The sequence below is a fragment of the Lipotes vexillifer genome, unplaced genomic scaffold (genome assembly GCF_000442215.2).
Source record: "Lipotes vexillifer unplaced genomic scaffold, Lipotes_vexillifer_v1.1 scaffold104, whole genome shotgun sequence".
Taxonomy (NCBI): domain Eukaryota; kingdom Metazoa; phylum Chordata; class Mammalia; order Artiodactyla; family Lipotidae; genus Lipotes; species Lipotes vexillifer.
Window position 1 is genome coordinate 673,444 of NW_006789458.1, and position 16,567 is coordinate 690,010.

Consider the following 16,567-nt stretch of genomic DNA (forward strand, 5'->3'; position numbering starts at 1 on the left):
TGCAGACAATCAAATCTCTTTAAAAGTTCGCAAACTCTCCAAAGAAGATATGAAAATAGCCAATAAGCAAAAGATACTCAATCATTTGGGAAATGCAAATCAAAACCACAAAGAGATGTCACTTCATACCCATTAGTATAACTACTATCAAAAATAACAAGTGCTGGTGAAAATGTGAAGAAGTTGTAACCTTTGTGCACTGCTGGTACGAATGTAAAATAGTGTAGCCAATATGAAAAACAATATGGTGGTTCCTCAAAAAATTAGAAATACGATAACCATATGATCCGATTCTGGGAATTAAAAGCATGGACTCGAACAGATATTTATACACCAATGTTCACTGCAGCATTAGCACAATAGTCAAAGGTGGAAGTAACCCAAATGCCCATCCATGTATGAAAGGATAAACAAAATGTGGTAATATACATACAATGGAGTATTTTTCAGCCTTAAAAAGGAAGAAAATTCTGACACATGCTATAACATGGATGCACCTTGAGGAAATTATACTAAGTGAAATAAGCTAGTCACAAAAGAACAAATACTGTACAATTCCACTTATATGAGGTACAAAGAGTAGTGAAATTCATAGAGACAGAGTAGAAGGGTGATTGTCAGGGGTTGAGGAAGAGAATGGGGAACTGCTGTTTAATGGGTACAGAGTTTCAGCTTGGGAAGATGAAAAAAGTTCTGGAGATGGATGGTGGTGATAGTTGCAGAACATTGTGAATGTACTTTATGCCACTGAACTATACATGTAAAAATGTTTAAAATGGTAAATTTTATGTTAGATGTATTTTACCACAAAGAAGAAAGAAAAAGAAAGAATGATAGACCCATTTGAGCAATATGAAAAAAATGATAAAGCTCATGGAGTAAAATATGCCATTATTTTAAGGACCTAGGACAAATTATCATTTTATTTACCTTTATTTACCTTTATCTTCCTTAAAAGTACTCATACACACTAAAGAATTTATATCTTAAATGATATATTTTCTGAGATTTGCTTCAAAATAACCAACTGGGGGAAATCCGAAGTGAGGAAGCATAAATGAAACCAGATCTACCAGCAGTTAAGAATTGCTGACACGATGTGATGGGTACATGAAGATTCTTTATATTAATTTTCTCTACTTTTGTATTTGTTTGAATTGTGTATGATGAAAAATTTTTAATATTTATTGTACATTTACCATATGAAACAGCTTTAAACAAAACCATCAAGAGCCAATGAAGAGCAGCAAATTCTAAATTCTAAAATATGTATAAGAAAGACAAATTTTAAAGGGAAATCCTCCTCGTATGTCATCACTTCCACTTATAGAGAAATCCTTTTGGGGCAGCATTTATAAGTAATAGTTAACATATATTAAATGTTTCCTACTTATCCAGGCTTTACATGCACTATTTATAATAACTTATCATTATTATTATTACTATCTCCGTTTTTCAGAGGAGGAAACTGGGACTCAAAGAGGCAAAGTAATTTCATTCAAGTTCACAAGTATTAAGTAAATTTTAAGTCTATGGAAGGAGACATTTGGTTTTCTAAGGGATAAGATCAACACTCTTGCCTCCTCTGTCTCCATAAATCTCTGAAGACTTTCAACATTAGCTTAGCTCAATTTAGTTCATTTATTGAGTACTTACTAAGTGTCAGAAGCTGGGCACTTTGGGCACTGTGCTAAGCACTCAGAACTTCAAACAGAAGATACATAACAACATAATATTTATTTCCGAAACCAGATGACCCAATATAAATAAATTTTCCTAACACCCAGTTCTTCCCTTTTCACAGCAGTAATCACTCTACAATAAGTTGTCTGACATCTGTCCTCACCACTGTAAAATAAGCTCAGTGAGGGCTCAAACCCTATCTATCTAGACCACAACTCTATCCCCAATGCCCACACAAGGCTCAATCAGAGCTGAGGCTCAATGTATGTATGGTGTACAGAACTGAGTTTTGAGTGTGCTGTCCATTCACTAACTTAAATGGAAGCAACACAGTGAAGAGGCAAGAATACGGTCTTTGGATCAAGCATTTATTCACCCATTGATTCATGTGCTTAGGCACTCAATATTCAGAAACACCTATTATGTGCCATTTTTCTAGGTGCTGGGAACACAGCACTGAAAAATAGGAGTCTCCACCCTCGTGGAGCTCACCAGTTCTGTTACTAATTCCTGAGCAATCTTGGGCAGTCACTTAGTCTGCATAAGTCAGTTTCAGCTTTCTTATTAGAAAAACAGGATGCTAATAATCAACGTGCAACATATTTTAAGGAAATCAGGTAATACAGATAAAAGCCTTGACACTCAATAAATAACAACTATTCTAATTAACAATAAACCAAAAGTCAAAATACTAAATATAAAACAGAGCAAGTGACAAATGGCATTAATTTCCAGAGGAAATGCAACTTAAAAAAGTTCAGCAAGAGAAATATTATTAATAATATGTTCTATGTGTACTTAATTTTCTTCAGAATGCTTTGGTATACGTCATTTTAAATATTAAAGGTGAAAATTTTCCCCTAGATTTCTGTACTAGAGAAAAACTTTCTACTGAACCAGTTTGCCTAACGTTCAAAAGCTTCTGTGTGGCCAAAGATTGTTATGTAGATTTATATTGGTCTTGACATCTTCCAGCAATGACCAAATGGGGGAAAGCATGTTAGCTGGGCTTCTAAATGACCTACAGCCATGGGGACACTCAGCAAGCAGGGAAGACTTGTCAAGGAGAGTTCTGCAAAGTTTATTCTTGCAAGGAACCTCAGTAACTTCCACAATTCCCAAAAAGAGTCTGTATTACCTGTCAATCACTTTCAGTCAAACATTCTCACTGATAACTTCCTCTTTTCAATGATTCTGTAAAGTAGTCTCCAGGAGAAGTTAACACACTTGCCCAAACTTACACAGCCAGTCGGGGGCAGAGCAGGAATTCACATCTAGCCCTTCTGACTTGGAGACTCTGTCACTCCGTCATGAATTACTACTTTCCCTAGACTACTGCCTTCCTTTCCACATTCTGAGACATATGAAAGAGAGGTGAGCTTAAAAACAATGGATTTCTTTATAACCCAATTTTAAATTCTGAACAAGGATTCCAACCACTTTAAATCCCTTTTACCCAGGGCTTCTGGTTTTCCCTCAGTCTTATTAGGAATTGGAAAGGCTATGACGCATGTCTGAGACACCATAAGATAGAAATTAATTGGAATACTTTCAACATCAGCAAATCATCTGAGATGCTGTGAGTGCACTTCCTGGAATATTCATGGCATATGCAGACTTTAGTCTTACTGAAAGACAGCCCCTATCATCTGACCTCTGGAGGGCCAGCCTCTGCAGACAACTTAAAGTCTCCATAGGATGAAAAATAACAAAACATCAACCCTTGGTGTCATTTATTATAATATCTCCTAATATCTCCTTAGCAGACCATGGTCCTCCTTTAAAACCTTACATCTGTATTATTATTTTAAAAAATTGTTTGCTGGGCCCTACTTTGTTGCAAGCACTGCATGCCAAGTCTCAAGCTAAGTATAGCATTTTCTTTTACCTCTTCTCTTGGGTTTGATGCTGTTTTTCCAAAGGTCTTTATTCCATAATCGCTATGCTATCGAATTTAATAGCCACTAGCCACAGGGGGCTATTTAAATTTAAATTATAATTAATTAAAATTAAATATAATTTATAATTCAAGTCCTTGGTCACATTAGCCACATTTCAAGCATTCAACTACCCTCTGTGGCTAGTAGCTACTATACTGGACAGTACACAGAATATTTCCATCATGATAGAAAGCTCTATTGGACAGTGTTGCCACAGAGCATCAAATTCTGGGTTTTCATCAGCCTAGAACTTCCAGTCAGGATCAAATCAAGAACAGAACTACTACCGGGGTAGGTCAGTCAGTCTAGTTCCCAATCTTATCATTCCTGCAGCTCCAAATGCTAAACTATAGTTGAAGGGAAAAGGGAATCTAGTAATCTATTTATAATGGGTGATTAAATATCCTGGAATAATCCATAAATGCCACAGAGTAACCAGGATGCTGATTTCTTACTGAAACTGAACTACAAACACAAGACTTACTGCATTTATTTTAAGAGAGAGACACACACACACCACAGAAAGACAAATAAAGACCTGAATTCAACCTGTGTGACCTTAGACAAATCATGTTACTTACTTCTCTGACCTTAAATTTCATAATCTGCAAAATTAAAAAGTAGATAAATTCTTAGTTTCCTTTTACCTCTGAAATTCCAGAATGCAAAGGCTTTATTGAGTTTACATAATAACTAAGTAACTATGCAGATTTCAAAGATATATTAGATAATAATTCAAAGGGCTTATTAAAAATAGAAGAAGCTAGCTATATTGAACTAATAACATAAGACAGGACACTCATTGTGTCATAAAAATGGTATTACCAAAGCATCTTACAGAATCTGCCTTTTTAACTACCAGAAAGACATGACTGGAAGTGGTTAAAATGTTCACATTTTCACCTTTATCAAAAAATATAGCAACATATTGGACCCCATGGAACATACAAGGTGCTTCATTAAATAAATAGTAATAAGAAAAGAATAGTTATTAGAATTATAATATAAAAGGTAACATATATTATAAATTATGTTATAATTATAATTGTATAATTATATTATTATTATAGCATTTTTGAGACATTCATTGAGGGTCTAACATAGGCTACCTCATTTTATCATCAAACAGCTCTATGAAGGAAATATTTCCTTATTTTTTGTCATTTTATACGTAAGGAAGCTGAAATGAAAGGAGTTAGGTTGCTAAACCACAACTGCAGAGCTAAACAATGGCAGAGCCATGACTTAAAACCAAAACCGCCCAACTGTAATGCACATGTTTCTACTTCAGCACACTGACTCCTTAAGAAAATTTTACTTGCGAATCACCAGAAAGGACCTAACATAAGAAGGCTTCTAGACTATTCTTAAGAACCCAGCTAGAACAAAGCTGCCATTTTCCTACATATTTTTCTGGAAGACAGAACAACTTATCTCCCTGAATAGGCCCCTCAGTCAAAATGTTTTCTAGCCTAGGCCAGGTGGCAATTTTAATGGAGCTGAAATAACCTTCATGATTGTCTATTAGAGTTCCAATGTCCTGAGACCTTTGTTAATTGAATTAGACACAAGACAAAGGGAATTAAAAAGAGGGAGAGTTAAATTTTCATATTGCCTTGGGCAAATGGCAGAGAAGTGGGTCTTTTTTTCCCTAAGGAACCACATACCCACATTCACATTTACAATTATTTTATAATTAGACTGATATTTTGTAAGATAGAAGCCTCTGTAACTCTGACATTCAAATGCCTCCTTTTCACAGCTATGAAAGGGGGAGCAAGGGCCAATTACTTGTGTTGCTATTCTTCCACAATATCGTTTTCAAGGAGACTTAATAAACTATCCAAATCCAAAATATTTTCATATTCTCTGCAGTGATCACATTCCATCAATCATACTACCGAAATATACCCTGCTTTCCATCACTCAATAGAGCCACAAAGGCTATTATAAGGCAATAAAATCCCTTCATAGCTTCTCCTTTCTACACCTGCACTTTCCTCTGATCGACTAGATTTGGGGAGGTTGGAGGTGAGAAACAGAAATAAAATTCAGGCCACAAATTCTTATCTTAATCCCACAAATAGTACTGATAAACAACAAATGGTGAGGAAAAAGCTCCACCATGAAAGGCTTTCTTGCTCCGAACTCAAGTTAATTATTACCCAAAATTCAACATTAAATTATTACTCATAAAATGTCTCTATCTACTTCTCAGAAGTATCATAGATGGTGGTCCTATCCTATCTCAGGATGCATTTGTGTCACTGAGGGAAAAACAGGTCTGCATTTGATTCAAACAGATTAAATTCATATTTATAGTAGACAACATCCTTTAGGAAGGTGCTTTCAAATAATGCATATAGAAGACACTCCATTTTGGAATTTTTTAGAAATGGAATCTTTCTGATGCCCACCTCCCATCTGAGCCCCTAATTTAGACACCTGAGGGGCCTAAATGCCTTTTGTGATTATCCATTTGCAAACATTCCTTCCTTTTCTAACAGGCCTTTCTCTGGTTATCACTTAGAAATATTCTTTACTATACTAACATGTAGCTGCACCCTATACCCAGACAGATCAAGATAACTAAGGTTCAAAAATGTCAAAGGCTATTTTTCATAATGGAGTTCGAGGAGGGAGGAATGTGACACCTTCAAGGTTGACCAGACTGGACAATCCTGAAGTGACAAATGCACTGAGTTAGTGCCAAAAATGTCAGCTAACTCACCCCTAAGAAACTAGTGATGTCTGTGACTAAATCCTTTCCAAAGAAGAAAACTAGTCACTCCCCTCTCTTGTAGATATATCTGTTTTCACAGAACAGACTGACTTCAGAAAAAGCTTTCATAGGCAATGTCTAGGTCAAGCCAATCAGCAGAGGTCATCTTCCTACTGGGCTGATAGCTCCCATTCCACCTTTATGTAAGAAAGGCCAGTGGTCCCATCTTACTCTGCAAAAATTAGAGCAGTCTTAATCTTTCAAGACTAACCTTTTGCCACTACCACAATATAATACCGAGTTTAAAAGCACCTGAATGTCTGTGTATAACAGGTACTCAAACAAGCTGGTACTTGCTCTCATCTCCAAAAGACATCATTTTCTCTTTCACAACTAAAATGAGCAGCATCTCAGGGAAAATTGCATCTTCGCCCTAGGTCTTTTTTTTTAATATTTATTTATTTATTTGGCTGCATGGGGTCTCAGTTGCGGCACACGGGGTCTTTAGTTGTGGCATGCGGTACCTAGTTCTCTGACCAGGGATCAAACCTGGGCCCTCTGCATTGGGAGTGCAGAGTCTTAACTGCTGGGCCACCAGGGAAGTCCCCACTTCAGTCGTTTTTGAAAAGTGAAAAGGAAGAAGCAAACGGAATGACAGTGACTAGATGGAAAATGAAGAGAGAGGAGGGGAAGAGAGAATGGGTAAGGGAAAAGGTGGGGGGGAGGGGAGAGGCACAGTGAACTTTATAGGTTTGCTGTTTCCAAAATATGTGTTCATTCCACTAAAACAGTGAATGAGGACAATATTTTCATTTTCTTTTCTGACAACCGGAGGATAAACTGTTGGTGCAATAATAACAGAAATTATTGGTCATTTTGAGCATTCTTGCTAGTAAGAAGCCAGCATTCCAGCCAATATGAAATATTGGCCCCAAGGTGCCCTAGAAATTTTGTTTTTCAAATGCAGGAACGTCAGCTTCTGGACAAAAAGTGATGTATACTGTCTAGTGGGCAGCATGCTGGCCAGACAGCAAATTTAGAATGTGTCTCCTTGTAACCCTGGGTTCTAGCTCAGCGATCCTTTACAGCCAGTACCACCCCCAGGAATGAGAGTTTTACCCAAAGCAGATAAAGAATGAGAGTAGTGTTTGAGTTCTGAGTTTTCACCTCTACATACATTTCACCTCACTACATTTCAATACGCTAGTCTGAATCCAAGGTGAGTTTGAGCTAGGTGGGTCTCTTCTTAAAGAAGTTGATTATTTCTATTCCATTCTAGTTAAGGTCTATCTGAAGGGACTTAGGAAGCCCCAGAAATAAAAGTAGTTAAGCTTCACATTTTATAAACTTTTGAATGTTTTCAAATACATAAAATGACATAACCACACTAACTTAATTACTTGCTTATAAAAGAAAGCAGCATTATAAATTGAAAAATTGTTAAGGAAAATATTTTGTCCATATGGATTTTTTTAATGTACCTCTTATATCAAATGAAGCCTACAGAGAGCCCTCACATTAAGCCAAAAAGGTACTGGCAAATATCCGAGACTGATTTGCAGGTACCAACCCTGATTGTGAGGCAGTGTTGAGACAGGCCGGGACCTGGGACCCTTTGCTGCAGTGCTTGCACCTGGATGAATGTCTCCTGGAGCAACAGAATACAAAGAAACTATAAGGGACTAAAAATAACTGTGTGCATGTGTAGCTGGGGCAAATTATGAACAAGATACAAGAAGACCAAAAACCCAACTGCCACTTCTGAGGCATTCAGAGCAAATGCAGGGTGCTGTGCATGATCCCTGTACCCAGCACCACCAAGGGAGTGGGCAGACCACCCAAGCCATACCTCCAGTCCAGCCCCCTGGACCCGCCCCTACCCTCACCCCATTTAAGGGACCAGCTCACCCTCCACTCAGGCAGCAAGCAAGGGGAACTGTTCCTTGTTTTCACCCCCCTGTGCTGCAGTGGGCGTCCCAATAAACCCTTGCCTGAATTTCTCATCTGGCCTCTTATCAATTTCTATTGATTAAGGAGTCCAAGAACCGTGGTAGGGAACAGTGTTACTAATGCCTGTAGCCCTCACTATGGCAGCACTCACTCTGCCTGGAGGATCATAGTTCTACCCACTGAAAATACATTTTTCCTGAACATCACTAAGGAATTCTCCATGGAAAAAAGATCCCTGGAACTTTCCCATTATTTGGAGGAATTCCAATAATCCATATGAGGATAATCATAATGGAGAGACATCAGACGAACACAAGAAATTCACAAATCACAGCTCTTTTCTGTGCATCACACTTTGACAACCATTCACTGTTTTCTCTGCCGCACAAGAATATTCCTAAACCTCATTCCTAACCTACCGAGAAAAAATGGAAACAGCACATGCATATCTTTAGTAGGTATAAACCTCAGAATCCTGGGTAGTAAACAAGAGGTGGCTTGCAGGGAGGGGAAGTGGTGAGAACACAGAACCCACTTTAAGAACTGTGTTTCAACAGTGAACTAGAAGTATAAAATTGGCATGAATCAATAAAACAGCAATTTCTCTAACTATTCTCTTCACTGATACTAAGCAATGCACCGTGAGGCTGAAGCTCTTTCCTAACCTTTGACTGACTTCATGATTAATAAGCATTTGTAACAAGTCACTTATTCTTTCATGCAGGTTGAGCAGTTGACATATGGAGTCAACCTACTCCTTTCCTTTTTACCCCTCTCCAACTATTCTGCTGTTCTTCACATTAAAATCTGGCCTCTACTGAGAAGATATTAAATGTCAAAGCCCACATAAGATACAAAAAACAGAGGTAAAATGGTCACATGACATCATGTTGTACGTCTGCCTACAGACATGGACCATTTGACTTGGTAACCAGCAAATGCTAACCAAGAACAACTGTGTTTCTTTATACAAATTATCTGGTATTTCTTTATATATTATTATTTATATCACAAACAAAAATATATATGTTCAGAGAATAAAAGGATAGACAGGCAATGCATAAGTAAGCATTATGAGTAAAATTTACTGGTGTTAACTTTTTTCCAGCAACGATTTAGCAGGGAAATCTTTTCCAGAAATAAACTGTATGTGTCATTACCCTAAACAAAAAGCTAGGAAAAGGAGGGCAAACAAGTAACACAAGCAGTTCCAACCTTACTCAACAGAATAACAAATGCTTAAAAGAAATGAGGCATTATATTCTCTCCCTGAAGTTATCATAACCTGTTAACTTATAAGTAGCCCTAACGGCAATTTGATGCTAAACAACAATTTACAGAGTGTTTCAAAATTAGCAATATGAAGCTTAGGTACACTAAATAATCCAATAACTTATCTATAAAATTCCTAGCCTCATTTTTCACATATTCTCATGATAACTGACTAAATAAGACACAGACTGATGTCATATTAAGTTTATTTCTAATCAAGATTAACTGTTAGGTGTCCAATCAATTCAGCCCCTGATCTTTTAATAGGGAAACAGAGAATATAGTGTTTGACCTAACAAAAATAGCTAACTACTGATAATTTTACAGAAGTCCAACTCTCAACATTGCACAAACCTATAAGATAGAATTTACAATTCTCACATCTTGCATATTACAATATTCAGTCATACAAAACAATAAAGAATATTATAACTTCTTTAAAAAACACATAACTGCCCCCAAGATAGTTCTTCCCAGAACCAAATCTATACAGAATGGGCAAATATCCAGTAATTTCAATCAATGTAGGAAAATAATAGTAATAACTTAGGCTCAAGTGGATTATTTTCTTGATTTATCCAGTTGGGATGCTTTAAGACTAAAATAGGCAATATTTTTTCCCTGTGGGAAAAAACTTTTACTGTGCTATCCCAGACCCACAAAAGTGCATTCATAGGTACACAATACACTACGGTCTACAAGGCTAGCATTGACAGGATGTCCATGCATATTCACATCAAAGCAATAACAAGATTTCCTCAAACACATATCATCACCACCTCTTATTCATCCTGGCTCACAAAGAAGGAGAGTTTTCATTTAGTATAGGTCAAGGTGGAAAGCTTTTCATCTTTATTCATAACCAGTTCTGATCCTCTAGCAAACTCATCCTAGACTCTTCAATGTGCTCACACTAATCAAAATCTTTAACAATTTCCTTCATTTCGAGGTCTGGTTTCCATTTTACCATTGCTAGTGTTAACTAAAGAAATCGTGCCCCATAAGCACTACAGATAATATGCTAAAGAAAAATAATCCCAGCGTAAAAAGCAGTAGAAACAAATGGTACAGAAGTTAAAGAAAAAACACTGCTTCCTTAATTTTAGGAAGATTGTTGACTATAACCAGAATGAACTTACCTAAGCAACCACTCTGAAGCACATACAATATTCAAATACACCTTTATTATGGTGGCTTTAAAGCTAAGATTTAACCAAAAAAAAAAACTAGAATTGTTTAGTTAAAAGTAAAATTATTAAACCACCCATACATTCACAGCCACATTCACTCTTGCCCCAGAATTGCAAAGTAGCCTATTTTCATTTCTAAAATGTTATACATTTATATAATCATTATAACCTAAATGCTTAGAAGGAGTATAAGAAAAAGCTTCTAAAATCTATTACAGATGCTATAAAATCATGTATGTAACAAACAAAAAATGTGGGATGTCCAAACTTGCTGCTATTGCTGACTGTGGATTAATCTATGTAAGATCACCAGGGAAAGTGTGAGAATACAGTATGAGTAGCCTCATTTACTTCACTGTGTCTCTACACATACGCATTACTTGAGAATGTCAGATCATCCTCAAGTATAATGTGCAGTCACTGGGGATTTGGAGAATCCATAAGGCCACAAAACTGATCTGAGGGAAAAAAAATTCAAGGAAGCCAGAAGTTTCCCTTTTTCCACGAAAGTGAAGAAATCCTTACCTTTCTGTACACCAGCATGTTGGGTGATTCATCTGCCACCCCATTGCTGGTCTGCCCATAATTATTCCCCTGGGCCATGTCACCACACACGTGGTCCACTCTTAGATACAAGAATTATCACTCCTCCCTGCAAGAGTCAGAGAGACATCAGTGAGATCCTAATGGTAGTACTTAAGAAGGTTGACTTTTTTTTTTTTGCGATACGCGGGCCTCTCACGTTGTGGCCTCTCCTGTAGCGGGGCACAGGCTCCGTACGCGCAGGCTCAGTGGCCATGGCTCACGGACCCAGCCGCTCCGCGGCATGTGGGATCTTCCCGGACCGGGGCACGAACCCGTGTCCCCTACATCGGCAGGCGGACTCTCAACCACTGGGCCACCAGGGAAGCCCTTAAGAAGGTTGACTCTTGATTCATCTCCCCCATCCACAGCACCCATCCCACAGTGGAGCATGCTTAAATGCTGGGGCTGGCTTGCAAGAAACAGCACAGAAATAGATTTAAAAAAACAACAACAACAACAACTGAATTTACACCTACAGTACTCCCAGGGAATTATAAGTAAGAAATGAATGACAAACTTTTAGTTAAAATAGTCATTTGACTATGGTTTTAATTGACTTGATTTTCTGGGTACTCATTTTTTAAAGTGTTTAAGGCTCACTGAAAAAAAAAAAAAACCACAGTTACCATTTCCATCCTATGAGTTCTCTTCTCTCCCAATACTGCATCTCCACAGTATCTTCGGTGTTTTCCCCGAATGGGCAGAAAGGCAACACCCTGTGGCAGCACACTTTCTCCCAGGTGTCTGTCTAGTTTCCCGCATGCAGGCGCATCAGAGAGGCCCATTCCCCGAGCCATTCTCCAGTCATGTGTTTCGTCTTCATTCCCCTAGGTCTCCCGCACAAAGTCAGGGCAGCTTCTCCGACTTTCACCTGCCTGCACTGCCGGCCACTGGCTCCTCTCCCCTCGGCCCACTCGGCTTCGGAAGTCACGGCGTAACCCTGCCCAACCTTTGCAAGAAGGCATCAGAAGGTGTCCCGGAAACAAGACCAGGTGGGAGGTCGGCCCTTTAAGCAATTACCTGGGTCACCGTGAGCAGCACCTAACTGCGGAAGCCTCAGAGTGACCAGGCACTGAGGGGAAAACAAGCAAGCCCAGCTCGCCTGCTTGGCTCTCACGGCGGCAGCAAATGGCAGGCGAGCCCGAGCCGCGCGCAGGAGCCGGGCCAGCGGCAGTGTCAGCCCCGAAGACCGGGTCGCGGGGCTCCGGGGCGCCGCCTCCCCCCCAACCCCCACCCCCAGCCACGTACCTTCTCCTGAAGGTCGCGGCCCGAGGCGCCTTCTTCCCGGCGGCTGGGTGCGGCGGTGTCAGCGCGCGGCCAGCTTCATCACCTCCGCGCGGGCACAGGGCTCTGACGGCCCGCGCTCCGCCGCTCCCTCCTTCGCTTCGCTTTGCTCCCGGGCTCTCGGACCACGAGCGCGCGCGGGACCGAGACGCCCGGCCCGTGCGCGCGACTGGGGAGGGAGGAGGGGACTGTCACGTGGGACCGGGCGTCCGTAGGTGCTGGTTAGGGGGCGGGGCTCGGCTCCGCGCGGCCTGGCGGCCCCTACGGCCCCGCCGCCCCACAGTCTCCGCTGCGGGAAGCTGCCGCCCTGCCCCCAGCGCGCGCAGCCCGGGCCCTTGCACAACCGGCCCGGCGGTGTGCGCGCCGCTGAAGGCCTGGCGATGGGAGTGTAAGCCGGAGAACAGGAAGGGCGATGGGTAGGTGGGTGGATGGATGGAGGCATGCAGGAATGGATGGAGCCCCTTGCAGCCGGCAGTTTCGTCACGTGCCTGATGACTTCGCTGACTGCGAGCGAAGCAGATGATTGTTCATCGTTATGCTTAAATAACGAGAGTAGAGAGATATTGAGACATCCTAGGAGTGAAGGAAATGTCCAGGATCAAATGAGTCATTCAGCCCGTTTGCCTGAGATTTTCGCAGCTTCCTCCTAAGTTAGAGAAACGGGAAATGATTTGGAGGCTGCCAACTCGAGGGGAACATCTTGCCACCTGTTAAAATGAAGGCGCATCCCCAATATCTGGTTTCTCTCTCTGACAGATGGTGCTCAGAGGAACTTTCACCCACTTACTCTCAACCTCCAGCAGTTTTTAAAGAAGGTGTGGGGTGCTGATCCCCCATAATTATTCTTCAGGTTGCTGTCACTAATTCTTCTGTAAGGATTAGAGCCACATTAAGAAGAAAAATCACTTGTGTCCCAGTTATAGTAAAGAAACTTGTGTGTCTGGCTTTCAGGGGCAGGGTTGTGAAGTCATAAATATCTGAAGTTTACCTTCCACAGCTGGGCCAGGTGTGGTGGAGAGACAAAATAATCAAGCCAGCCCCTCCTAACATCCTAGGTAAGAATAGAACTTACCCCTGGTCAGGACAACTGTTCAAAACAAACCCAGGGGCCATGTGCACCAGTGCATTTCCCCCGTCCCACCCAGGTCCTGTCAGGTTTCACTTAGGGAACAAATATTTATTCAACCTATCCTCTGTTCTAAATACTACAGGGCAAAGATTACTAGCCCAAACTACATTTACACACACCCTAGTCTGACCCATCTCCCACTCTTCCCCAATTCCCAAACTGTTTCCATGGTGTGCTCTGGAAATTATGATCTTTTTCAGTAAAATTGCCATTTTTTCAAATTCTCTATATATGTCCTTAACCTTCTTACCATAGCCAAAAACTACCTCTTCCCCTTCGGCCCCTCTCTCTTCCCCTTCACTCAGTCAACTCCGGTAAGTTGTCATGAACTGGATTAATGTTTGGAAAGAATAACTGGGCATATTGACTCAGTTTGAACATTTTTCTCTTAAGGAGGAACTACCTGAAACAATCAGTCTTTCTCCTTCACATCTCGAGGTAGAGGTTCTGTCCCTATAGGGGCATCTCACCCAAGCTCAGCACTGATGGAACATTCCCATCAATCAACAAACTAACAGAATAGAGCTAACATTTCATATTTTATGAATGAGGTGTAAAATATACCCCATCCATCTATCCACCCATCATATAGATATATCTATATCTATGTGTAGATTATCTTAGGTAAGATATGTACATAAGATATCTATATGTAGATACAGTTATAGATACGTGTAAAATCTCCCTTGACACACTTCCCACTTACTCCTGTCCTATTTTTCTGCTTCCTTTTACACCAAAAACTTCCTCACCCGAATTCTGTCTTGAACCCATTCTATTCTGACAGTGACCTCCTTGTTACTAAATCAATGGTCAGTTCTCAATTATCACGTGAATCAACTTTTCAGAAGTTAAAGTTGATCCCTCTCACCTTCTCAAAAACTTTCTACATTTGGTTATCAGGACACCGCTGTTATTTCTTTTTTTTTCTTCTAGTTTTATTGAGACGTAATTGACATACAGCACTATATAAGTTAAGGGTGTACACCATAATGATTTGACTTACATATATCATAAAATGATTACCACAATAAATTTAGTGAATGAAGATCCACCATCTCATATAGATACAAAAGAAAAGAAAAACATGTGTTTTTTTCCTTGTGATGGGAACTCTTAGGATTTCCTCTTAACAACTTTCATATATAACATGCCACAGTGTTAATTATATTTAATTATGCTTATCATGTTGTACAGTACATTCCCTAGTACTTATTTATCTTGTGACTGGAAGTTTGTACCTTTTGACTACCTTCATCCAATTCTACCTCCCCCCCACCCCTACTTCTGGTAACCGCAAATCTGATCAGTTTTTCTTTGAGTTTCTTTGTTTGTTTTTGAGGTTTAATTGACCTATGCGTCTATGTTAGTTCCTGTTGCGCAGCATAGTAATTCAATATTTCTGTACATTTCAAAATGATCACCACAGTCTAGTTACTATCTGTCACCATACAAAGATAGTACCTAATCATTGACTATATGCCCCACACTGTACATTTCATACCTGTGACTCATATATTTTGTATCTGTAAGTATGTACCTCTTTTTTTTTTTTTTTTTTTTTTTTCCTTGCGTTATGCGGGCCTCTCACTGTTGTGGCCTCTCCCACTTGCGGAGCACAGGCTCCGGACGCGCAGGCCCAGCGGCCATGGCTCACGGGCCCAGCCGCTCCGCGGCACGCGGGATCCTCCCGAAACGGGGCACGAACCCGCGCCTCCTGCATCGGCAGGCGGACTCTCAAGCACTGCGCCACCAGGGAAGCCCAGTATGTACCTCTTAATCTCCCTCACCTATTTCTCTCATCCCCTCACCCCTTTTATTTCTTTTCTACATTTCTGGCTGCTGTTTCTCAGCCTCATTGCTTGTTCCTCTTTATCTTTTTCACTTCTAAATTTTGGTATGCCTCATATCTCAGTCATTGGGCTTCTACTTCTCTCAAATTTATGAGCACTCCCTAGGTGAGCTAAATCAGACTCAGACCTTCAAATGCTTCCTAAATACTAATAACTCCCAAATATATACCTTTAATGTAGACCCATGCTCTGAAATCCAGTCTTTCATCTGCTTGCTTAACACCTCTATTTGAATATCTAATTGGTGTCTGATCAGCTTCATGATAACAGGGATAATGTCTGTTTATCTCACTGCTATATAACATCTCAGGCATAGTACAGTTTCTGGCACACAGTAGATGCACATTAGCTAAATGAATAGATGTATCTAATAATAATAATATGATAAGTAATTTTTATATTTAGTAATACATTCTTTACATTATTATCTCATTTAATCCTCACTAAAACCCTGCAGAGGTAGTCATAATTGTCATGTCTTTTACACTGATACACCAGTGGGAAAGGGGAAGATTAGAAAGCTTATATAAACTGTCCAGATACAGCCCACATAACCAATAAGTGGCTGTGCTGGTTGTTACTGTGTCAACTTGGTTAGCCAAAACTACATTTCCCAAGATCCCCTTCCCTGTGTGCGTGTGAGCAGAGTTTGCCAAAGGAGGAATTTGTGCAAAATAAGGAAAACAAAGTGAGATAGCACCTATTCCTCTCTGAAGGACTTTGTAGTTTGACACTGTGACACACACAGAGTCCCAGAGCATTCTAGCATGTCCTTGCTCTCCCTCACTTCACATTCAGACATTCCTAATTCCCAACCTTTATGAGCAACAGTCGCCCCACATACATACCAAGAGTCTGAATGTGGACCTAAAGGAGCAGTAGCCATGCAAAGACCATAGCTTTCCGCTGACTTTCTACCAGCTTCCTGTAATGGTCCCCTCCAGCACCCGGCTATGTCT

The 16,567-nt window shown here is 40.2% G+C and overlaps 1 protein-coding gene across 5 annotated transcripts in view; it reads right to left on the reverse strand.

Annotated features, from left to right (window-relative positions):
- The window catches only part of RGS7 (regulator of G protein signaling 7), a 615,580-nt gene extending 602,849 nt beyond the window's left edge, over positions 1-12,731 (reverse strand). For 3 of the 5 annotated variants that reach the window (XM_007462616.1, XM_007462620.1, XM_007462618.1), the window contains exon 1: positions 11,283-11,360. In XM_007462616.1, coding sequence (XP_007462678.1) covers positions 11,283-11,360 — 78 coding nt within the window. Of the gene's footprint in view, positions 1-11,282; positions 11,410-12,590 lie in introns of those variants that run through there. The other 2 variants (XM_007462619.1, XM_007462617.1) reach the window with 2 other exon arrangements.
- Between the last annotated feature and the right edge of the window lie 3,836 nt (positions 12,732-16,567).